The sequence below is a fragment of the Dreissena polymorpha genome, chromosome 13, assembly GCF_020536995.1.
Source record: "Dreissena polymorpha isolate Duluth1 chromosome 13, UMN_Dpol_1.0, whole genome shotgun sequence".
NCBI lineage: Eukaryota > Metazoa > Mollusca > Bivalvia > Myida > Dreissenidae > Dreissena > Dreissena polymorpha.
Genome location: NC_068367.1, coordinates 22,127,992 through 22,153,582, shown reverse-complemented (window position 1 = coordinate 22,153,582; position 25,591 = coordinate 22,127,992). Strand labels below are relative to the sequence as shown.

At 42.0% G+C, this 25,591-nt stretch overlaps 1 protein-coding gene across 42 annotated transcripts in view; it reads right to left on the bottom strand.

Annotated features, from left to right (window-relative positions):
- LOC127856485 (mucin-5AC-like) overlaps positions 1–25,591 on the bottom strand; it is an 81,358-nt gene that overhangs the window by 8,172 nt on the left and 47,595 nt on the right. For 3 of the 42 annotated variants that reach the window (XM_052392701.1, XM_052392702.1, XM_052392705.1), the window contains 30 exons: positions 23,081–24,967; positions 22,113–22,312; positions 21,648–21,858; positions 19,187–21,142; positions 18,015–18,312; positions 17,630–17,754; positions 17,004–17,239; positions 16,115–16,265; positions 14,896–15,180; positions 13,035–14,749; positions 12,632–12,734; positions 12,272–12,352; positions 11,414–11,577; positions 10,816–10,959; positions 9,890–10,040; positions 9,468–9,542; positions 8,327–8,614; positions 7,815–8,014; positions 7,272–7,379; positions 6,741–6,873; positions 5,740–5,874; positions 4,168–4,443; positions 3,849–3,935; positions 3,490–3,614; positions 2,800–3,004; positions 2,443–2,529; positions 1,830–1,948; positions 1,366–1,570; positions 847–927; positions 321–415 (listed from right to left, as the gene is read on the bottom strand). In XM_052392701.1, coding sequence (XP_052248661.1) covers positions 321–415; positions 847–927; positions 1,366–1,570; positions 1,830–1,948; positions 2,443–2,529; positions 2,800–3,004; positions 3,490–3,614; positions 3,849–3,935; positions 4,168–4,443; positions 5,740–5,874; positions 6,741–6,873; positions 7,272–7,379; positions 7,815–8,014; positions 8,327–8,614; positions 9,468–9,542; positions 9,890–10,040; positions 10,816–10,959; positions 11,414–11,577; positions 12,272–12,352; positions 12,632–12,734; positions 13,035–14,749; positions 14,896–15,180; positions 16,115–16,265; positions 17,004–17,239; positions 17,630–17,754; positions 18,015–18,312; positions 19,187–21,142; positions 21,648–21,858; positions 22,113–22,312; positions 23,081–24,967 — 9,926 coding nt within the window. The remainder of the gene's footprint in view (positions 1–320; positions 416–846; positions 928–1,365; positions 1,571–1,829; positions 1,949–2,442; positions 2,530–2,799; positions 3,005–3,489; positions 3,615–3,848; positions 3,936–4,167; positions 4,444–5,739; positions 5,875–6,740; positions 6,874–7,271; positions 7,380–7,814; positions 8,015–8,326; positions 8,615–9,467; positions 9,543–9,889; positions 10,041–10,815; positions 10,960–11,413; positions 11,578–12,271; positions 12,353–12,631; positions 12,735–13,034; positions 14,750–14,895; positions 15,181–16,114; positions 16,266–17,003; positions 17,240–17,629; positions 17,755–18,014; positions 18,313–19,186; positions 21,143–21,647; positions 21,859–22,112; positions 22,313–23,080; positions 24,968–25,591) is intronic. The other 39 variants (XM_052392722.1, XM_052392730.1, XM_052392738.1 and 36 more) reach the window with 39 other exon arrangements.

Sequence of the window (25,591 nt, the reverse complement as noted above, 5' to 3'; positions counted from 1 at the left end):
CAATTTGGGATCAACTATCTGGTATGTGGCAGAATATATTTTGATTGTAATTTCGAGTAAACCGTTATATTTTATCTTTTTGTCTGTGTCGTACATGACTTAAAACGAAAATATGTGTAGCAATCTTGCAATCACTCTAGTAATTAAAGGGCTTATTATCATTCCTAGTTGCCCACGATAATACATTACATTAATGTACCTAGCTTTTGATTGAAACGATTAACGCAAGATTACTTCAACCTTTGAAGGATTTGAATAGTTCAGTTTATATAGATATCCCGTCACAACTTAACAACGATGCATTTTCTATGGTAACCCACCTCTCGGTCGCCGTCACCGGTGTCGGGCTTGTCCTTGTTGATCCAGGATGACCACTGGCTGGTGCATGGTAATGGTGTCTGGCTGGTGGTCAATTCTGAGTCAAAGAAATGTACACAAGCGTTGAGATTCAGATCATGTGGAAACTAGATATATATAATCTGATCTATGAGATTTTTTTTTCAGGCACGGAGGCAAAAGTAAAATAAATTAATAAATTATTTGTGTATTTAATTTGGTTCGTCTACTTATTTTTGTTGTGACATAAACTAACTAAACCGTTTGTAGTAAATATTTATTTCAACGAACATATAACTGAATGCATTCTTATTAGGAAGTAAGCACAAAGTAAATATTTTATCAATTACTAGTACTTTATTGATTGATTTATATCATAACGATTGTGATATGATAATTGGAATCTTAGATCCACTTCAGTACGACATGTTTGATTTTACACGAAAACAAACAATTGCATTTAACTTACATTTTAGTTGAAACTGACCACAACAACTGCAAACAACTCACGTTTATATGGATTCTGGGTAGAACCATGAGGAGTCAATGTTGGTGTATTGGAGCCGACAGTTGCGGGTAGAGTCGGTTGAACTGGAATTTTGAAACACTCATTTTATTTTCCTGTTGGTACATCCGCATGGGCCACTTATTTGCGTCGATTTAATGACGATGCAATAAAGTTGTGTAGCATAAAATGCTGACGTTATAAAACACGTAATGTATTAAAGCACAAGTATGTATATACAATTTATGTCATTTAGTGCTTATATTTGCAAACTCCCTTAATATGTCGTACTACAATATGTCGTCTCAGATTATCCTGTGCAAAGGACAATTTGGGCGATACATTGGCATTAACTTGATTTTTGTTTAGAAGAGAATCATTTATACAATATATTCCATAAAAGCGTAAAGTGTCGTTCAGGATAAGTCGTTGCGTACTGCCTAAATGCATTAAACATGGTTTTCCCATAGAGCGCCTCAAACTTAATTTTCGGAGAAAACCCAGAAGCAAATACACGTGCAGACCTTTGCAGTCACAGAAGTATCTGATCTTGTAATCACTGCACTGAACGGGGAAGTTGTCGTCGTTCATGCATCTAGATCCGGTCTCCAGCGTGCACTGCTGTATTTCACCGGTACTGTATGATGCGATACCGTCCACAGTCGCACACTCGATAGAGGTCACCTTGCCCATTGGGCAGAAAACGGACTTTTGAGCGGCGCTCCACGACTGAAATGTCAAATAAACCGCCTTCTTAAGACATACAATTGTAAGTACAAAAGTTCATACTCGAATTATTGAAAGCATTTGCTTGAAAATTAAATTTCAACACAACACTAACCGATATAAATAGACACATGTATAAAATATATCAACCGAAAAGAACGTTCAGGATATTTCCTGAAAAGATCTAGTCATACTTCCTATTATATAATCAAAGTTCGATTTCATGAGTTTTATTCCAGGTTATAAATTACGTTTATGTTACCTCAACGTCACCGTCGCCATCCGGGGTGTCCGTGTTGATCCATGACGACCATGCGCCGACACATGCTAGCGGGACGCCAGTGGCTGTTGCAGTAACATTCGTGCGGTATGGCGTAGCTACTTGAAACCACAATGCAATTTGATGTAAACAATCTAATTATTTGTAAATGGGTATACAATACTTATTACTGTGCGTGAATGCTTAAATTACGAAACCGTATTTGCGATGCACGTCGTGTCTATCGTGTCTTTTGATAATTACACAAACTGCATAGATGTTTTTCAAATATGATTGTGACACGAAAGAGTAAAAACTTTCGAAGGGAACAGCATTATTCAGTTTTATTTACGTAAAGATTTCCAAACATGGTCATGTCTTATTCCTAAATCGTATTCTTAGTGAGAAATACCAATCTTGCTTAAGCAAGCACAGCACATATTGCTCTGCACCATCAAACGCAGAAAAAATGGTAATTTATGTAAATAATACACTCAACAAGATACAATGAACGTTTTACTCATTGTAAATAAAAATAATCCGAGAAGCGTCGCCCATCGTTTATCGTTGCACATTCACTATTCTCTAGGTATTTGAAAGCAGCACATTTTCATACCGGTCACTGTTGTAGTTCTTGTGGTGACTCCAGGCGGTGGGGTTGGCGTTCCATGTGAAATGGTAACCGGAGGATTGGTGGGATGGGCTGAAAATAGTAAACAACGTTTATGTTTAAGACGACGCAAAGAAGAAAACGTGTGCGATTTAGTGTATAATATTTAAATGTGTGTTTTCGTGAAGGGCACAAACAATATAACGATTCGCCAAACGACAAATACATACGATTGTATTGATAATTTCTTACATACATGTATATATGTATGCTGTGTGTCTGGTAGATTTTTAGTGTGTGTTTGTCAATTATTACATGGTTGAGCAATTTAATATTAACAGAGAACTGATGATAAGTAATAACCTTCGCAAGTGCAATAGTATCTGATCTGGTAGTCACTGCACGGGATCGGGTCATTGTCACCGTTCAGACACACGGAGCCGCCCTCCATGGTGCACTGCGCGACTTCTCCAGTACTGTAGGAGGCGATGCCGTCCACTGTCTGACATTCCACAGCGGTGATCTTGCCAGCCGGACAGAAGACCAAGCGCTGAGCAGCGGTCCACGACTGAAAACGGACAATAAAGAAAACGCACGTACACTATTTGTTTGCAGTGTTTGGGAACAAACAATAATTTGTATATATCCATGTTGGCAACATGATCATGTTTCTGAACCGAGACTGAGAGTAGCTCTCGGTACGTTAGTTTAGCACAAGAAAGTTGTCAACTTGTGTATTTCAAAACTAGGTTCATAGCCATGACTGTGTGTCACAGAATACTATCAGACTTTAGCATTACGGATGTTTAGCGTTTTGGAACTTAGAAATTGTTAGATGTGTGCGCTGAAACATCAGTTTATTATTTCGTGCATATGTAATATAGCAAATGTTGCCAGCCTCATTGAGCCATACGCTGATTGGCCAGTAAGGATTTGAAAACGGTACATTTTTACTACGACTGTCAACAAGAATCAGCGTGCGAAATCATTTAAACAAATTTAAGAAACATGTATTGATGTTGCGAATGCGTTTGAGGGGTAATATTGACGCACCTCTCTATCACCATCGCCGCTGTCCGGGGTGTCCGTGTTGATCCAACTTGACCACTGGCTAGTACACGGCACTGGAGCCTCTGTTGGTGTTGTGGAAACTATGTGGTTGGTTGTAGAGCCGTTGTCTATGATAATAATATATTCAATTTAATTTGCCTTTAGTTCAGTGAATAATTATACTATATAAATCACTTATCACAGCTTTATTGTTTTATATGCAATGAAATGTTTACATTTTATGTAAAATTTGTGTAATTTTGTCAATAATGTTCGCTTGTACCGCTTAAAGTGAGTTTATGCATTCATACTAACTAACAATGTAAGCTGGTTTTAAGTTTTATGTCATGACGAGATCTTACCGAGGTATGGTATTTTTGTAGGTCCGCCTGGAGGAATTAATGTGGGTGTGTTGGACCCAATATGGCCGCCTGGCAGGGTGGGTAATTCTGTAGAACAGATATTGAAAACAAGAATGTATAATATATCACCACTTGACACGGATAAAAAGCCGAATTAGAACTGCTACAATCATAAAATATAAATTAAAATTAATATGAGAGTAAAAACATTATTGAAAGTCTTAAATGTTATAGAAAGACAGGTCAGACAAAAATTAAATTGTATCATACTGAGGAGCTAGGAGCATTTGAAACCAAAGTTTCTCATAACGGCAATTACCTTCACACTTGCAATAGTATCTGATCTGGTAGTCACTGCACGGGATCGGGTCATTGTCACCGTTCAGACACACGGAGCCGCCCTCCATGGTGCACTGCGCTACTTCTCCAGTACTGTAGGAGGCGATGCCGTCCACTGTCTGACATTCCACAGCGGTGATCTTGCCGACCGGACAGAAGGTTGCTAGTTCTCCCTGAGTCATGACTTCCCTGTCACCGTCGCCAGTGTTCGGTTTGTCTCTATTGAGCCAGCTTGACCACTTGCTGGTGCAGGCAACTGGGAAAGAAAGAATGTTTTGCGTCAGATAATTGAAATACCTTTTGAGTATGTATTACCCAAATAGTAAATAAAAATATAAATAAAACGGTTGAAACTTATAAACTAGTTCACGGTAAATAAAAACAGTGCTTAGATGTTTACAATCTACAGAGTTGTTTACCAGCTTGGATAACATTCTATACATAGATGGTGACGTCACTACGTTATTGTCACCTCTTTACTAAGACGCATCACATTCCCCTGGTTTGGGGAATTATGCTTCACCCAAAGTAGTTCTGCGTAGAAATGAAATAATAATAATGAAAGAAAAATCGCTTTTTGTTGTGTGTTTAAAACGGAATGTTGTTTAAAGAAATGTTATTTAATTATGTTTAAATGTAATTTTGAATATCTATTAAGACTGATAAGGATATTAAAAGCACGATTACCTCACTTACTTTCGCTTTCACTTTTCACTCGTAAAAGAAGTGCTACCCACAATTCCTTTCGCGTTAGTACACAGGTCAGTAAGACCAGTGTGTACACAATGGCTTGAATAATGAAACCAACCATAAATTAAATTCGTATGCCCGCTCAAAAAAGTGGGAAATCGTAAATTAATGTCGTGTTCAACTAACCAATGCTAGTGTTACAATCTCTTGCACGACGGTTACATTACATTCACCTCTGTGTTGGGCTCAGAACGGACTATTGTTATGAAAGCGTCTCATTCATGTCATGATCAAACCAAGCGTTCATCATTGAGGCTACAGTATACTAACAATCTCTTGCACGACGGTTACATTGCATTCACTGCATTAAAGAAAACCATCTCATACCATGATATCTTATATCAGTCTTAATTCATTATTATAAAATTGATATGGTTTTTTGATGTTAAGAAACCAACTACATACACACGTCGAAGCAATTCCTAACGTTACTCAATAAACATTATGTTCAATTGGTTACATTTGTAAAGTGCGTGGAATGATTCCATCTGCGTAAATGAGCAATAAAATAGTTCCAAAGAGTTGCATCAAAACTCGCAAGTTTTTGCACGATTTATCATACATTTAAAAGTCATATTTCTTAATTTAATGCATGCGATCTTAAATATCCAATCAAATATACATTGAATGCGTTTGTTCGGTTTTAGCTATTTTATAGACAAAATGGCGAGCTGAGCCTTTCGCAGAGTTGTATGTGAGAGCAAGGAACGACAACTCTGCGCGGAGATTGCTAGTGTTATACTACATATCTTTTGCGACAATCGGTATTGAAAACAAGCAAGATGTAAGCCATTGTACATACCAGGTGTTCCTGTAGGTACTCCAGTAACAGAAGGCGGGGTTACAGTGGGCGTGCCGTGATACCGTGACGTTGTGGGCGGGTTCAAAGTAGGCGTTGCCGTCGCGCCAGTGGGCGGGGTGAAGAGAGGAGTCGACACTGGAATATTTGTATGAAATGTTATATTTTTCTATGAGGCAACAACTTAATTTTGATCAACACTACAGCAATATGTATGTGCAAATTCTAAATCAAGCCTATCAAACCACTTTTATAAATTTATAATTGTTACTAATTGCGGTATGAGTTTTTGACATCGTGAAAAATAAAGCGCATTTTGTTAAGAAATCTATAATGATGCGTTTGAAAGTTCTATTATTTTGTTCATAAATTGTATTTAAAACAATACAGGCATACAATATTATAAATGTTTGTCATTTAATGCTTTATGTTGATAAACACTGGATCTAAAGAGCTCTAGTAAGAAACAAGAATACAATTAAAAAAATAAAAAAGTAACCCTTAACTGGGCTCGAACCACTGACCCCTGGAGTAAAAGTCAATCGTTTAAACCACTCGGCCATTTGTTCTCATTCTATGATCGTTGTATTTTATACTTTATATAAGCAATCCTCGTAGTGTCACAAAATATAACGACAACAACAGAACTTTCCACATTCTTCAATAGTTTCGCGTTGCAACGCTTTGTAATTTTCAGGTTTTTAAATCATCAAAAGTTGATAAATTGGATATTTTAGAGCATGGTAAATGTTCAGTATTACTGTTTCTTAACAAATATCATGACTGTTTCATCACAAATATCATAACAACAAACGAAAATATGCGAATCTCAAACAATTCTTTTTAATATTGTCAATTTACAAAAACGTGAAAAGGTCCCTCAAAAGTACACCATCACAGGACCGGACTCTACAGCTTTCTGACCGACAATCAACTCAGTAAGTGTTATTTCACGTCAACCCACTTTAATCATCTGAAACATTAATTTACCGGGCAATACTTACCACAGTCCTTTTCATCATCGATACAGTCTATGACGCCGTCACAACGCCGCTGCAGTGGAATGCACATGCCGTTACCGCACTTGAATTCTCCGGGCGGACATGGTACGCACGAGCAAGAACAGTTCGTGTTGTCCTGTGGGAACGTAGAGTTAGAGATCAGCTATAAGGTTTATATTCAGGCCTTCTTTGATTAATGTACTATTCACAATGAATGCGGCTCACTACAATATATTGACAAAAGTATGACTGATTTACAACATAATGTGCGGACATCTGCCACTGAATAACAAGTACTTTTCATGAATAATATGTGACACTTTATACATCCGCGACTTTCATGTTTCATTCCAACTTGCATGCAACCCAACTGCATTGATTAATATATTTACTTACAAGGGAGAATCCAATCGAGGCAGAAAGTGTCATACCTGATTTGCCTGTGTAAACTGCAAAGGCTAACCTGGGACGACATTTAACGAACATGAATTAAGCCCTGTTTCCACAGAGCGCGGTTCTAATGTATCTACTTACAAGAGAGAATCCCAGAGGACACGGGGCACACATCTTGGGCGTGCACATGACCTCTCCGGCGATACACTGACACGTGTCACAATTAGCTCCCTCCTTGAAACCGCCGGACTGCAAATGGGATTCAAACGGGATATGTGATATATGCACGGAAATATTTAGTAATATACGTTGGTGATGTTTTCTAACGTCTCGCAACGATTCATGTTCTATAATGTATTAACAAGGAGGAAATATATTTACAAACAATGACGAAAAAGTTGAAATATCAAGGTTTTTCATGTAGAAGTTCCAATGATTTCGTCGTAAAAATTATAAAGTAGCAAGAAGTGTAAATGTTTGGTTGACAAAACGTTTAATGTTCATATAATAATACAGGTCTCAACAAATAAAATATTTAGTTGTTTTGAGTTTTCGTTTTGAAAACAAATGGTTTAAAAAATGAATTATGATAATTCTTCAGACACACGTTAAGTGCAAGAAATGTGTTATCAAGCCTGTATTTAGAATAACTAAATAAGTAAATCGTTAAATGTTGACTTATACCATGACTATTTTGCCATCGATCAGACAAGGGCATCGGTCCTTTCTGACGCAGTTGACGCCGTCGCAATAGAGACCGTCCGCGCAGCCGTCCTTGGGGCACGCACTGAGGTCAAGGCCTTCAAAACACGGCAGCACCCTGTAGTTCACGGTATTGGTCACCGGTAAAACCGTCGCATGGGCACCTTGAGTCGGGTTGATTACTGAAAAAGTAGATTAACAAGCCATGGTGCTTTGTAAAATTATATATATTGTGATTTTCACAGCAGCTCAATTGTGATACTAGTATTTAAGAAGTAAGAAATCATGATTTAAGTACTTAAACGACTTCTATTGTAATTGAAGATATTTAACTTGAATTTGTATGTTAATATTTTAATATTGATGTAATGTACATCGAAAATATATGGTGTTCAAACTTAATATATATATATAATGTAGTACAGAGCGTTTAATTCTGTTTTACATGCATCATTTTACTGATCGAATTAAGTGATGTGTTATTTAACACGTACGGCATTCCGGTGAGTTTTTAAGACACCCGAGTCTGGCCTTGTAGTCGTAACAAAGTGGTGTGTTGTCCGCATTAAAGCAGGACAATCCGTTCCAGAGGTCACACTTGACTCTCTGCCCAGTCATGTTGTACGGAAGTTCGTCGCTTGCACGTGCACACTCGATGGCGACGGGAGACGTGCAGACCTTCGATAGGGACTGAATGGTTGCTATGGGTTCCGAGTCACCACCGGAAGTGAGTGACAGATGACCCTCGTTGACCCACTGGTCCCAGACGATGCATTCTCCGGCTAGTGTGAATACGAAATCGTTTTATATGAGAGGAGTCGTTCAAAAACGTGCCTTTGACCAACATATTCGACCAATGCAGCTCCAGAGATGTCTATTCATCTGTATACTCCTACGAGTAGTCATTCTGTACGTTTATGGGGCCACGAGACATTGCGATATTTTATAGAGCGGACACGATAGCCACTGAACGTGGAGACTAGTCTGGAGCTACGCTGACCGCATATGGCCCAATACCCATTTTTACACGACGTGGCTCACCTTACTTCGTATTCAAGTACAATTCAACGTATGCCTCTGCATTTATTGAAGGCTATAACTCCAATGATCAACTTAACCCATGTATGCCTAGCGTCTAGAAAAAAGGCATTGGCAAACAGCGTAGACCCAGATGAGACGCTGCATGATGCGGCGTCTCATCAGGGTCTGCGCTGTTTGCTTGAAGGAATTTCTGTAAGAAATATTCTAAATATAGAAATAAATATACTAGATATCCCTAATTTTGGAAATAAATTGATCCAATTTAGAAGGATGGGAGAGTCTACTAGGCATAAATGGGTTAAAACGTTAAAATTAAATAAATCAGAGGTTTAATTTATGATAGGGCCAAACAAACCAAACATATTTCTTTCTCTGGTATTTATATCAAATGTAAAATACAAATTGAAAGTGCAGACTTTAAATGATTATCGATGATGTTGAAATTTTTCAATCATACTCGAAACGAATATGGTGCTTGCACATTGAATTCACAAAGCTGAATAGGCCATTACAGAAACAACCCATCTGACTATCGATGTAAATATAAAACATACTGAATTTTAAAACATACGTTGGTTTCGTTATTATACTCACAAATCTGTTTGGGTGGTTTTACGGTCAACGGCTGCGTTGGTGGTTGAGCGGACGACGTCGGTGTCGTGGTGGTGACTGGAAAATAGAACATTTCTCTAGTTGCTATTGGTTATTAATACACATTATGTGCGGTGTGTTTATATATCAATATATGTAATTTTAAACACGAGCCGTATTGCTTGTTTTCTTACGTAACACATATAACAGATTACTATTAACTAACATTCAATCCATCCGTCTCCAATTTAGCACATAATCATGAGTGTGTAGATTTAAAGTAATTTTTACTACTTAAAGGCCTCACAACTGCCTTAAAAGAATAAACGCTAGTCGATATTTGTGAAAAGGCGTCACTGTTGCGTGATCAATCGTAACAGCTTTACATTAAATAATAACAGATGGCACATGAATAAACGAGTTACTTTGGTATCCCTGGAAACAGCCGAGGATATCCAGTCGCATAGCAATCACGCCGTGCCACGTCTGCGGCAAGATGCGGATGAACTGTGCGCGTATTGGGTGCTCAAACCAGTTGGTCACGTGCGAGTCGCCATCTTTGTTGGCCGAGAACACCTGGAGAAAAAGGCAGGGGTAATAAATGTTTGCTCTCGTTCTTTCAGCGTGCAACGTAAGTAGGACAGTATCAGACGGACGTTTAGAAGACGACGGGGTGACAGAAGCGGTGTACGTTCTTGCTAAAATTTTCGAGTTGGGGTTTAAAATTTCAGGACAACTTACGAATGCGCATTTAGTGTCTCATAACCTGTTTTTCAAACAACTTCTTGCAGCTTCACATGCTTGACTGTATAAATGTATTTAAACATATAATATACACCAGTGGTATTTGGCAGTTTCATACAGCCTCTGTCACTCTAAGTCAAAACTTAATTTCCAAATTAACGCAAATACTAACTTATGTAAAGCATCAATTAAAGGATACATCCAATTCCTAATACTTGTCGTTCGAATCTATGTTCTTTTGCGAAGAAACAATATATAAAATTGGCTGTTAACCTTGAAATCGTAGTGTACTACATGTGGGCTAAGAACACATTGAATTCACAGCATCAGCACTTCCAATGGCGAACGCGGGATAATCTTCGTTCCAATTTAACAACATTTTACACATTTGCACGTTTAGTTATATAAATATATTTTGCTAAAGATTTTCATAATTTAATAAATCACAAAGTGTGCCATAATACTTACTTGACACAAAAGACAGATTAAGTTAATCAGGACAGCAAGCTCAATTGAAAACGCCGGACACTTAACTAATTTACGATCAAACAGAACTAGGTCTGCCCTACTTAACTATAACTCCATAGAACACAAAATTTAAGCTCACCTTGTCTCTGCCGAGGTCCTGGTACGGGGTCCACGAGTAGCCGTCCAGGGAGTACATGACCTTGTATGACGTTACGTAAGAGGAGGAGCCCTCGCGACCCTGGGTCACCAGGCCCGTGAGGAGTTGTGGGGTCAGGAAGTCAACCTAGGGGTGAGGATAGCAGCCTCGGTCAGTAATAATATTGTATAATACATGTATGTGCTTTGGGGTATATTAGTTCTTTATTTACAGTTGTAAACGAAAAGATATCATTTTCACCTATGTGTTCATCAGACCGTACATTTTCAATCGATTCCTTTAATCCAGATTTTGATTTTAAGTAAAATCACATTCTTCTGGTATCGACACCTGTACAAGCCAATCATCACTATCATCAACATCCAATCGTAATAACAAGAATCGCACAAATTGTAATGATTATTTGTATATTCATAATAGTTATTATTACTATTATTTCTTTAACGTTAGTATCATCTATATACATCATGCATACCTATGTTCTTTTTATCTCGCATGTAGCAGAAAAAAAAACGTTTGCAATATGTTACCCTGTAGTGTGTCCCGCGATTTGCCTAATTATGTTTCATATGTTGGTTACCTGCAAATACTGGCCAACGTTGCTTGTTAACGGCGTCCATGCACCGTGACTGTTCAGCCGGCCTAAAACCGGGATCGTGTGGCCGTCACGTGACGATGACGCGCTGATCATGTAGTCCGCAACAGCGCCGCCTACCGCCACTCCCATGTTCGTTTGACAGACAACTGTACCAAGAATACATCGCCAATAAAGAAACATTATTAAGAAATATAGTGCTGTCGTTTTTATATGGTTTATCAGAGTAATTTTGAGTATACCTAGTTAATCGAATTTTCTTAAATTGTAACAGTAACAGAGCTACGATAATAATTCGAAATGTATTTGATTCTATTACGATCTTGCGGACACATTGAAACGAGAAACACAGAGAAAAGGAACCCTCTCGGGATTGATTATTGGGTTGATTATAATTATTATTATTTACAGTAGACTCGTTACCGCTTGTACCAGCCCGAATACAATTTTGCTTGTTATACTGTATATAAACGGTGCGTCGAATACATGCCAAATATGACTTTTTGAGGACGTTTGCGTTCGTATTGGCCCGAAAAAGGCTTTCAACCTCAGACAAGATATCATGCAAATGGGCCGTGCTCTGTGAAAAGGGGATTTAATGAATGTGCGTTAAGTGTCGTCCCAGATTAGCGTGTGCAGTCCGCTAATCAGGACCAATGCTTTCCGATTTTACGATATTATTTGTTTCAAGAAAGTCTCTTTTTAGCAAAAATCTAGTTTAGGCGGAAAGTGTCGTCCCCGATTGGCCTGTGCGGACTGCACTGGCTAATCTTGGACGACACTTTACTACGCATATGCATTAAATCCCCTTTTCACAGAGCGAGGCTCAAATGTTGGTCGTACCTGGGAATGATATGTTAAGAGGGGGCGACACTGTAGCCGTGGACTGAATGCGAGGTGTCGTGGTCCTTTGTGTCGTGGGTTCTGAAAAAATATATCGCCAAGCAACACGGTTACACTTATAACATGAGAAAAGTAGGTCAAACAGTGGTGAAAAATAAAGTTGTAGTAGTATTTTAAATCTATAGAAGGGAAAATTGCGCATATTTGTTCTATTCCATTTTTCGTTTCATTGTTTATGGAAAATTAATTAAATAATATAACTTGTATTACCAATTTTACAAACATAACTCGATCCTTTGCTATCATTTCAAGAGCACACAAGTCAATATTTTTTTTGCTGGAAATAGGTTCCATGTTTACCATTGCACTTGCAGAAGTATCGCACTTTGTAGTCCTGGCATGGAACAGGGAAATTCGTTGCATCGTTGCATAGCAGCCCGCGTTCTAGGGAGCATTCGAGGATCTGGGGATACAACACTTACTATTGGCACAGTTGATATAAATACATTTACTCTATCTGTTTTATCATGAACACTTTTAAATCCATGGTCGCTAAGTATAATAGATGAAATAACTTTCTAAAACAATTTTTCTGTCAGTCCCTTTAAAATAGCAGGATGTGAAATACTTTAACTACAGAATATCTCATTTAACAAATGAGTAAAATTAATAGGGAACATAATGCGCGTTATTTCAATTTCCAACGGAATGCATCATCCAGTGATTGAGTAGTGTTGTGTAACTAAACAATGACGAAGCTTACCTCGCCCGTACTATAGCTCTGTATTCCACTAGTTGTCACGCACTCAATGGCTGTCAGGGTTCCATAAGGACAGAACAGCCTCTTCTCAGCCTCGGTCATGAACTCCATCTCCTTTCCATCGTTAGTGTTGTCGCGGTTGTACCAAATAGACCATTGGTCGGTGCAGTTGTAGCCAGGCGGAACCGCCGTTGGAGAATTGCCGCCGGCGTTCAGCGGTGAACCCGTTGGTGTTGCGCCGCTTCCGATTGCCGGGCTCACCGTGGAGGAGTCTACTCTGGCGGTTGAAGAGGTTATGGGCGGTGAGGTAGATCCGATGTGGGCAGCAGTGGTGGGTGAGTGTGGGTTGTAAGTTGGTGGGCGAGCGGTGGGAACATTTGAACAGTCCTGACCCTTCGGTTCGCAGAAAACACGGATCTCATAGTCATAACATTGCCCAGTCGGCTGATCAAAAGCGAAGCACATGAGACCGCCAGAGTTAATGTCACACAAAACTTGAATTTGGTCCGTTTCGTTAAACATTTGATGCGTGGTTTTCACTCGACACTCGATACCCTGAATATCGGTGTCAGCGCAGAACTGCAGGCTTCGCCTAAGATCAGCGAATAGCTCAGACTCGCCGTTTTCATCAGGTTTATGACCATCAATCCAAGTTGTCCAGCCACATGTAACTGGTTTTGCAGTAGGGATCTCGCCTCCATTTCCTGTCGGCGGATGTGCAGTTGGTGCTCCAATAGGTCCTGTGGATGGAGAAACTGTTGGAATGCCACCGGAAGCAAGATTGGGTGAAGCGGATGGAGAACCGCCAGGAACGGATGGTGGATGTGCAGTTGGTGCACCACCACTTCCTGTTGGTGGATATGCCGTAGGAGAACCAGAGCCACCTTGTCCGGGTGAAGCCGTGGGAGCGCCTCCGGAAACTGATGGTGGATGAGCAGTCGGTGCACCGCCACTTCCTGTTGGTGGATAAGCCGTAGGTGAACCAAAGCCACCTTGTCCGGGTGAAGCAGTAGGAGAGCCTCCGGAAACTGATGGTGGATGTGCAGTTGGTGCGCCATTAGGTACTGAAGACGGCGAGGCTGTTGGAACGCCACCGGAAGCTAGATTGGGTGATGCGGAGGGAGAACCGCCAGGAACTGATGGTGGATGTGCAGTTGGAGCCCCGCCACTTCCTGTTGGTGGATACGCCGTAGGCGAACCAGAGCCTCCTTGTCCGGGTGAAGCCGTGGGAGCGCCACCGGAAACTGATGGTGGATGAGCAGTCGGTGCACCGCCACTTCCTGTTGGTGGATAAGCCGTAGGGAAACCAGATCCAACTTGTCCGGGTGAAGCCGTGGGAGCTTCCCCGGAAACTGATGGTGGATGAGCAGTCGGTGCACCACCACTTCCTGTTGGTGGATACGCCGTAGGGAAACCAGAGCCACCTTGTCCGGGTGAAGCCGTGGGAGCGCCTCCGGACACTGATGGTGGATGAGCAGTCGGTGCACCACCACTTCCTGTTGGTGGATACGCCGTAGGGAAACCAGAGCCACCTTGTCCGGGTGAAGCTGTGGGAACGCCTCCGGACACTGATGGTGGATGTGCAGTTGGTGCGCCATTAGGTCCTGTGGACGGCGAGGCTGTTGGAACGCCACCGGAAGCTAAATTGGGTGAAGCGGATGGAGAACCTCCCGATTCTGTTGGTGGATGAGCAGTTGGTGTGTTCGATACCAACGTGCCTTAAAGAAGTATAATATTATTATAATATGCCCCACGTGTTAATACTGAAAATACAACTAACCGTCACGAGACATACATACTATTAACGGACTAGTTAAATTCGTAATTGAATAAAGTAACAATCCAAAGTTTTTTGTTCACTTACTGACACATGGGCAGTAGAACCTGACTTCGTAATCATTACATCCGGCTCCGTTATCCCAATTCAAACACTTCAGACCGGAAACGAGGTCGCACGTGACCTTTTGTGAAGAGTCCCTGACGGAAGTCTGGGTGCGCGTGTCTCTGCATTCGATCATGACGGGATTCACGCAGAAGCTGTGCAGTTGTCGTATCTTGGAGATGGTTTCCAGATCGCCGGCGCCGACGGTGGGTCGGTCGGTGTTGATCCACGCGGTCCAGCCGCAATCAGGATGGGTTATCACAGGCCCTGTAGGAGTGGAATGGTTTGGTGATACATGTATATCAATAAATAATGATATATATTGAAGATCAATAAGGGAAAAAACATTTGTTGTCACTAAGATCGTCAAACAAAAGGTCGTTATTTCTTTGAACGATCCCGTATATAATACGAATATTTGACGAAGAAAACTTCTTAGTATTCTTTCTTAATGTAATTTTTTAATTACCGTTAATTCAAAGTTAATTTATTGACATTGTTTAATAGTACCAAAAATAATCGTTAATTTAATTCTTTCTTTAGTGCAAATAACAACAATTATCAAAGCCTCAACCTCGACAAAAACAAGAATTAAGGATCGACACAAACACACACAAATAAAATCGGTAGGGTTAATGTCTCTTCTTACAATAACAGCTACCGTACACACATAATATTGGGTCTTGCCTTAACGCCCGAGCCTTGACATCTTGAAATGTTTGTTAGTTCAACTTTCAGTGCCCGACCCTTGACATCTTGACATGTTTTTAGTTCAACTTTTAGTGCATGGAAGCGCAATATGTATACTGGTTACAGGGTTAGCGACAGGCAATACCAGGTATTCACCACCAAATACAAGAAAGTGTGTAGAAAAGACATCGTTATCCTCTTGTTTTTAACCAGAGCAATGTATCAACGACGTTTCGCTAAAATCTGCTCTAGTTACTTGAAGCCGCTCCATATGCGCCCACATAATTTAATATGATAACAATACAAATGCGATTATCGTTCGATGTGTGCGTTCATAACCTTAATCTTCATGCGTAATTTATTTAAATGAGTGAAACCCCAGAATTTACAAGTACGCATTGCGGCAAGCACAAAAGCCTTGTTAGTATTAAAATGGCTAATCTCAAGTATTTCAAAGCAACAGATAGGGTCCTTAAACAAAACATGACGTTTATACGAAGATGAGACTTACGAATAGTGGGGGTGATTCCTGGGTATTTAGGTGGCACAAGCGTTGATGTTGACGTCGTGGACGTGCAGTTGTCGTATGTGGAACAGCGGATCTGGTTGTTTGCGCACTGGCAGATGGAACAGTCCGTCTGACCCGCCCACGTCTCGTAAGCCTGGAAATGGGCAAAACATAATGTAATTTAACCCTCGGTTCCAGAAAATATGACGAGCGCGGTTACCATCATGTGCGTGAACAGGCTTTGAAAACTTAAATTGGTTTTGTTTATTTTCTACTTATATCCATTAACTTTATGCGATATACTTTAAATATTCACACACGTGAAAGCTTAGAAATGTATATTTATAATTTTCAATTGCTTGCACTTCGTTTCGAAATCAATTCACTGTAATAACCCTTCACAATATACAATAACTACTTTACTTTTATGCTTAGAAGGAACGGATTTGCTACTTTTCATATATTTCACGTTAGCATGGGTTATATTACTAGCATTTCGATGTTTTAATTGAAAATAATGTTAGAAAGTTGATTAAAATTATAAAAATATCAACCCTTTCCCGCTCGGAAGCAAAGTAAAAATGGCTAATGCAGACAGCATAAAACCCGACAAGCCTGCGAGTAATTCGCAAAGCAGTTTATGATTTTATGCTGTTAGCTGAAAAACAGTGCCTAAGGGCTGGAAATGAAGCCTTTAAAACAAACTTGAATCTATTAAGAAAAGTATTTAATTTATATAAGATTTTTTACGAGACTAAAATGGTTCAAAATGCGTAAATAAGTGGTTAATGGCTTCGAAACATGAGCGACGGGTTATATATAACTAGCATTTCAATGTTTTCATTGATATTCATATGAGAAACACAATAAAAACTAAATCCTTAAAATATACCAGAGCGACGGTGCCGTCTGGTTTCACACACGGGCATTGTTGCTGCTGGACGCACGTGTACTTATCACGCAGAAGCTCCCCGGGCTGACACGTGGTTGCCTGGGTGGGGATGCGGCACATGGGCACGCACTGGTTGTCCGCGTTGCTGCACAGTCCGGTAGTCTGGGCAAACCCTTCGCAGAAGTCGCCGCACTTGTAGGCGCAAGCCTCCCATACTTGACCGGGTGGACACACAGCTGTGTAGAACCACGCCGTGATTTAAAGCAACGGTAACAATACTAGTGAAGCTTTGCAAAAAGTGATTGTAATGAAAATCTCAACGATAAAAATGTAGAGATCTATATAGAACTATTCAAATATATTAAAGAATAAAGAAACGAACTCAATTTAGTAATAACGAAGTAATATATGTGTGTATCTATTATTTGTTCAATTCGATAAACGGTGATATATCTTTAGAATGTCAACAGAACATGATCGTAAGTTAGTTTCATGACCAACAATTTCCAGCATAGAACACATATACAATAATAGTCAAACGACACATGTATACCTGTGGCATTTGAACGTGTTTTGCTCATTAATGCATTGTAAAACTAAAACCCTAAAAAATACTTATTGCATACCGGTAATGGACGGGCTGCCCGTGAAGCCAATGCCGGGTACCAAGGTGGCGGTATTTCCGGTGCACTCTGGACCCCAGCACAGTACGCTCACTTCGTAATCATAGCAGGCTCCTCCGATCTGGTCCCTATAGAGCGACGATGTGTCATGCAATGCAAACCACGTAGAGAGTGACGATAAGTGTATAACAGTAATATTATACTATTCAATTAAATAAGGTGATACGGACGTGCAACCACCTCAGGACGTTGAAATTCGTTTCAAAACAGTTTTTGCCAACATAAAATTATCCATACTTTACACAATTCACAGAATCAAATAGTGGAGTTCAAAGAAATTTAAACCATATACATTTTATAGACATACTAGTCATCTAAGAATGCTTACCTGTTGTAACAGCGCAGACCATTCAATACGTCACACGTGACGTCTTTTTGACCGGCAGCTGATGACGTCATATTCGTACCAGCGACGCGGCAGCTGATGTCAACGATGTTTTTGCAGATTCCAAACTTAGATTTCAGGGAGGCGATGGATTCCAGATCACCATTGTCGCCGGTTCCGAAGTTCGGCCTGTCCCCATTCAACCATGGAGACCAGCCGCAGCGGACTGTAAATGTCGGCTCGATCGGGACGTTTTCTGTAGTCGTCGGCGTTCCGGGTGTGACGACTGACGTGAACGTCTCTGTGAAAGGAGCAAGTGTGCGACATGAGCAATACGGACAATTAGAGTACAACTTTTTGGAAATCTAATATACACGTATGCGAATCCACACAAGTATAGGGTGTAAACAATATGATATAGAAATGAGAAGAAAGTACGAAAGATTTACTATAAAATCATTATGTTTGAATAGATTTTATCCCACAAAACAATTTGACCTAAAATACAAGGCGCATAAGGTCGCTTTTTGAGCCCAAATGACTTTACTGTCATTTAGTGACTGTGGATTTTGCTTAAAAAAAGAGCAATACTATTTGTTTCAATAGATGAAATATAAACATTTATATTTCCTCGATCAGCCAAAAAAACGACAATAATCTCGCTTTCGATGTTATGCGTTGATACTAAAACTAAATTTTTGGTGTGTGCGGTCAGCGTTGCTCCGGACCTGCCTGCGCATCCGCTATAACCTTGCCGCTATAGAATCACGCAACGTTCCGTGGTCTCATTAGCGGTCAAGGAGGCTCATGACCAAACTGCGAGGAGTCGCAGGCTGGTCTGCAGATACGCTGGCCGCTTTACACATAAGACCAATTTAACGCATGATGCGGCTCATGTGAAGTCCGGTTATAATCCTTGAGTAGGTTTCACAAACATAGTTCGGCAAATAATGGAGCTACTTTTTAGACCTAGAAAACTGATCATAACGATATTTCCAAAAAATAAATCATATTTCGAATTTAACGAATTTTAAAGGCATCTAAATTATAACTTGCAAAGTGTTATCAAAATCAAAAACTTTCCAAATGAAGCTGTATTTCAAACTGTTAACAAGCTTTTTACAGCACATTCAACATATTTGCGTATGGAATATACGAGTAATATATACACTCACCATTACAGTCGCAGAAGTAGCGTATTTTGTAGTCTGAACATGGGATCGGGGAATTATCTTCATTACGGCAAACCAAACCGTGCTCGATCTCACACTTGACAATTTCACCAGCACTGTAGGAAGGAATGTCTGCTTCTGAGGTCACGCACTCGATGCGGTTAATGACGCCCCCGACGCAAAAATCTTCCTTTTCTTTTTGGCTGAAGCTCTCAAAGTCACCGTTGCCAATGACTGGTTTGTCTCTGTTGATCCAAGAGCTGAAGTGACTCTTCGTACACTTGTTCACAGCCGGTGTAAAGCCACTTCCGGTGGGAGGGAATATAGTTGGTGAATTTCCATATGGCCCTGAACCCGGTGAAGCCGTAGGAACTCCTCCGTTACCTGTTGGTGGGTGCGCTGTAGGTCCACTTCCGTTTCCTATTGGTGGCGAAGCTGTAGGAGAACCAGAGATGCCTGCTCCGGGTGAAGCTGTGGGAACTCCTCCGTTACCTGTTGGTGGGTGCGCTGTAGGTCCACTTCCGTTTCCTATTGGTGGCGAAGCTGTAGGAGAACCAGAGATGCCTGCTCCGGGTGAAGCTGTGGGAACTCCTCCGTTACCTGTTGGTGGGTGCGCTGTAGGTCCACTTCCGTTTCCTATTGGTGGCGAAGCTGTAGAAGAACTAGAGATGCCTGCTCCGGGTGAAGCTGTGGGAACTCCTCCGTTACCTGTTGGTGGGTGCGCTGTAGGTCCACTTCCGTTTCCTATTGGTGGCGAAGCTGTAGGAGAACCAGAGATGCCTGCTCCGGGTGAAGCTGTGGGAACTCCTCCGTTACCTGTTGGTGGGTGCGCTGTAGGTCCACTTCCGTTTCCTATTGGTGGCGAAGCTGTAGGAGAACCAGAGATGCCTGCTCCGGGTGAAGCCGTGGGAACTCCGCCGTTACCTGTTGGTGGGTGCGCTGTAGGTCCACTTCCGTTCCCTATTGGTGGCGAAGCTGTAGGAGAACCAGAGATGCCTGCTCCGGGTGAAGCTGAGGGAACTCCTCCGGAACCTGTTGGTGGGTGTGCTGTAGGTCCGCTTCCGTTTCCTATCGGTGGTGAAGCTGTAGGGGAACCAGAGCTACCTGCTCCAGGTGAAGCTGTGGGAATTCCTCCGCTACCTGTTGGTGGGTGTGCTGTAGGTCCGCTTCCGTTTCCTATCGGTGGTGAAGCTGTAGGGGAACCAGAGCTACCTGCTCCAGGTGAAGCTGTGGGAACGCCTCCGGGACCTGTTGGTGGGTGTGCTGTAGGTCCACTTCCGTTTCCTATTGGTGGCGAAGCTGTAGGAGAACCAGAGATGCCTGCTCCGGGTGAAGCTGTGGGAACTCCTCCGGAACCTGTTGGTGGGTGCGCTGTAGGTCCACTTCCGTTTCCTATCGGTGGTGAAGCTGTAGGGGAACCAGAGCTACCTGCTCCAGGTGAAGCCGTTGGAACTCCCCCGGGACCTGTTTGCGGATGAGCAGTCGGAGTCTGACATACCTGCTCCTGGCATTCGTATCGCACTCGGTAATCCTGACAGCCCATCGGGAAATTCTCCAAGAAACTGCACACCAGACCGTTGTCCTTGGAGCACGTCGCGAAATCAGGTGACTGGGCCAGTGACTGTCCGGTCGTCGTCTGACATTCGACTTTGCTAATTACACCACGTGCACAGAATCGCATTAGCTCCTCTCTGGTCATGAACTCGTGTTCGTCGGTGTTTACAGTAGGGTGCAGCCTGTCAATCCACATGGACAAGCGGCTAACTGTCTCACAAATTGCAGGTGGCTGCGCAGTGGTGCTTTGCCCTGAAGGCGGGGGAACTGAGAGGGTTGTAGGGCCGGTGTGCCATGTACCCGGAAGTGTCCCCGTGGATACTTTGTTGTTGTTCGTCACGATGGTTGTAGAGCCCAGTGTTGTTGGGGATCTGGGAGGGGTGGCAGTGGAAGCAGTTGTTGGTACTGTAACGATGAATTTGTGTTATGTTAAGGAAACAAAAGGATCCAGTGCATGAAAACGGCACAACAAATCTACTGTGCGACATTCATAGTAAGTAGCTATGGACAAACGGTTACAGTATGCACTGTATAATAGCAGTTTAACCCTCAACAAAATCCTGACTAGGCTGACAGGCAATTACAAAATTAACTTATTGAACCATTAAGTGTAAAATCATACGTCGCCCTGGTGTAATGGATATGGTATCCGCCTAGCGACCAGGAGGTCACAGGTTCGATCCCCACTGTGACAGCGTTCTTTAGATCTCCCCCAAATTCACAAAGAACTGGTGCTAGGCCCGGGACACGGACTTGAGAGCGTTTCAAATAAGTAGTACTTGATATGCAATCGATACTAAATATGTTTAAACTAATTGCACAATCATTGAGCAGTTAACCATTTTCCCAATAAAAAGAGTAAATTAAATAAGCAAGCAATATACTTTTTTTAAACATTAATGTTACTTACCCCCGCATGTCGTCTGCTCGCACTGGTAACGGATCATGTAGTCGCCACATTGACCCATGTTCACATCATTGTCACAGGTCAGTCCAGTTACTGGGTTACAATCCACTATGTCCATGGTATCGTAGTGAGGTGTTCCGTCAGAGCGTTGGCATTCTACGGTCACTATGGTGCCGGTAGGGCAGAATTTCATCTTCTCCTCTCCTGTCATTACCTGTAAGAGCAAGAGATTACTAATGGGCAGATCTGCTAACGTGAACCTGGTAAATATGTTATATTAAGTGACCATTTCTGATATTCCAATTTTTTCTATTAAACATTATCATACATATTTTTGTTAAACTACTCATACATAATTTAAAAAAAGTAGTTCACATTTAAAAAAAATATAGATGAAAGAGATTGCGCAACAATGATCGAACTTGTTTAAAAACTCCAACTTATTATTTATAAATACACAAGACTCACTTCTGTGTCGCCGGTTCCAGTCCCGGGCTTGTCCCTGTTTATCCAGCTACTCCATTGCGTTGTTGTCGCGCACACGGTAGGTGGCGCAACAGTTGGAACTCCGGGTTTAATCCCGTGAGGGGTCAGAGTTGGGGTTCCTTGGCCTGGTACCGTGGGACTGTGGGTGGTGGAAGCGGTCGATGATTGCGTCACTGAACCTTCTGTTAATGTATCATTATAAGACGCTGGTTAAAGGCAAAATCTTAGAGACTGTTTATACCCAGTTACATTAATGTTATTAATTATAAATTAGCCTGCACCTTTATCGATATAAATTTAAAAATTCGTTGCCTCGAGGTCGAAGTGGAATGACAAAAATGCTCGAGTCGTCAGAGATCTCAACTTGACGAACAATCGTGATACATCGGCTATCCGTAAGATAGTCAGATTTAAGCAATCAATCGTCTGCTGATCCAGAGTGCCTACCGAGTTGTTCATACTGAGAACTATTCAATATAATGTATAACTAATATAGTAATAGTACTTAAAATGGCGACAAAACACTTGCACGCCTCAATTAAAAAGTAAAGCTTACTTACTTAAGTGTAAGTTTATTGCATCTTGTAAGTTGTCAGCATTATTCAATGTTTTGAGCGTATTCAGATATGAACGCTCACATATATCATTAACAACGACATTCTGTGTGTTGAGATCACGTTCTCTTAATCTGTTTTAAGCGAATAATTTTCCCCGGTGAAGCAACCCCCATTCAGAATTGTGAATAACGTTCTCGAGGTATGGGGGTATAAGGGACCGACACATGTGCTCGAGTTATCGATGTATAACTATTCGAGTTCAATGTAGTCATTTCTTATTGATTTATGAACGATTTTGCTTGTAATACGTGATTTAGGATAATACTTAACACATGTTCATAACAGTATATGGAATATATACAAGCAATTATGAAAACATAGAATCATACGTACCACAGGATTGACACTGATATCTGATCATGTAATCGTTGCATCCAACAGGGAAGTTTTCCGTCGACGAGCATATGAGACCATGTGAAATATTACACACTGTACCAAAGTCGCCTGTGCTGAAGAACGGAATGTTGTTGATGGTCTGACACTCGACTGCAAGAAGGGTTCCCGATCCACAGAATGCATATTTCTCAGCGCCGGACATTCCTTCAATCTCGTCGGTGTCAGGGGTAGGCGTGTGTCTGTTGTACCAAGTGGACCACTCAGTCTTTACGACGCAAGGGGTCGTACCTATTGTAGGACTGCCAGATACTGTCGGAGGAAGAACGGTTGGCGAAGCACCACTTCCCGAATGCGGCTGAGCTGTTGGGGAGCCTCCACTTCCGGATTGTGGACTGGCTGTTGGTGTTCCAGTGCCGCCGTTTGGAGGAATTATAGTTGGAGATCCTCCGCCTCCAATATTGGGACTGGCGGTTGGGGAGCCTCCACTTCCGGTAAGCGGGCTGGCTGTCGGTGTTCCAGTGCCGCCGTTTGGAGGAATAAGTGTTGGAGATCCTCCGCCACCAATATTGGGGCTAGCCGTTGGGGAGCCTCCACTTCCGGTAAGCGGGCTGGCTGTCGGTGTTCCAGTGCCGCCGTTTGGAGGAATAAGTGTTGGAGATCCTCCGCCTCCAATATTGGGACTGACGGTTGGAGTACCTCCACTTCCGGTAAGCGGACTGGCTGTCGGTGTTCCAGAGCCGCCGTTAGGAGGAATAAGTGTTGGAGATCCTCCGCCTCCAACATTGGGACTGGCGGTTGGGGAGCCTCCACTTCCGGAAAGCGGGCTAGCTGTCGGTGTTCCAGTACCGCCGTTTGGTGGAATAAGTGTTGGAGATCCTCCGCCTCCAATATTGGGACTGACGGTTGGAGAACCTCCACTTCCAGTAAGCGGGCTGGCTGTCGGTGTTCCAGTGCCGCCGTTAGGAGGAATAAGTGTTGGAGATCCTCCGCCTCCAATATTGGGACTGGCGGTTGGGGAGCCTCCATTTCCGGTAAGCGGACTGGCTGTTGGTGTTCCAGTGCCGCCGTTTGGAGGAATAAGTGTTGGAGATCCTCCGCCTCCAATATTTGGACTGGCGGTTGGGGAGCCTCCACTTCCGGTAAGCGGGCTGGCTGTCGGTGTTCCAGTGCCGCCGTTTGGTGGAATAAGTGTTGGAGATCCACCGCCTCCAATATTGGGACTTACGGTTGGAGAGCCTCCACTTCCGGTAAGCGGGCTGGCTGTTGGTGTTCCAGTGCCGCCGTTAGGGGGAATAAGTGTTGGGGATCCTCCGCCTCCAATATTGGGACTGGCGGTTGGGGAGCCTCCATTTCCGGTAAGCGGGCTGGCTGTCGGTGTTCCAGTGCCGCCATTTGGAGGAATAAGTGTTGGAGATCCTCCGCCTCCAATATTGGGACTGGCGGTTGGGGATCCTCCACTTCCGGTAAGCGGGCTGGCTGTCGGTGTCCCAGTGCCGCCGTTAGGAGGAATAAGTGTTGGAGATCCACCGCCTCCAATATTGGGACTGGCGGTTGGGGAACCTCCATTTCCGGTAAGCGGGCTTGCTGTCGGTGTTCCAGTGCTGCCGTTTGGAGGAATAAGGGTTGGAGATCCTCCGCCTCCAATATTGGGACTGACGGTTGGAGAGCCTCCACTTCCGGTAAGCGGGCTGGCTGTCGGTGTACCAGTGCCGCCGTTAGGAGGAATAAGTGTTGGGGATCCTCCGCCTCCAATATTGGGACTGGCGGTTGGAGAGCCTCCACTTCCGGTAAGCGGGCTTGCTGTCGGTGTAGCGCCACTTCCGAATGGTGGAGATACAGTTGGCGTCCCAGCATACAGAGTAGAAGGTTGTTGTGTTGGTGATACTGAAAAAAGTAAGTCTGACATAAAGCATAGTAAATGTGTACATAAAAAGTATGGGTAATTTTATTATACACATTTACTATGCAATTCATATTATACGATTGCGTTCAGTTTACAAGAATTATCGTGTTTTCGATACATACGTACATCTTGAGATTTTCAGATTTTTAAATGATTACATTGAAAACAGAGGTTTAATTGTAATTATTTTTCCAGTTGTTATTCTCGTGAATTATTGTTAAGTAGCGTAATACATAATGATGTATAAAAGGCTTAATTCACGTTGATACCGTTTATAAAGAATATAGAGAACATTTAACATCTCCACAGAACTGTTATATTCAAATATATGCTGGTATGTGTACAATACACGACATATAGGGTATATCCTTAGATATATGTACATGTATATTCAAAGTGCATACTTCTATAAATATATAGGAATGATACTACACGAGAGCATACTGAGTGTCCTCACATGGCATATTGAGGATTCAAAATAACTGTGTTATTAACGATTGCAATATATACTTTGTTAATATTTGATTGAGACGCAGCTTTCTTTCCAAACATTCAAATCACACGTTTATATCTCACCTCGTATCATACTAAGATACTTTAGAATA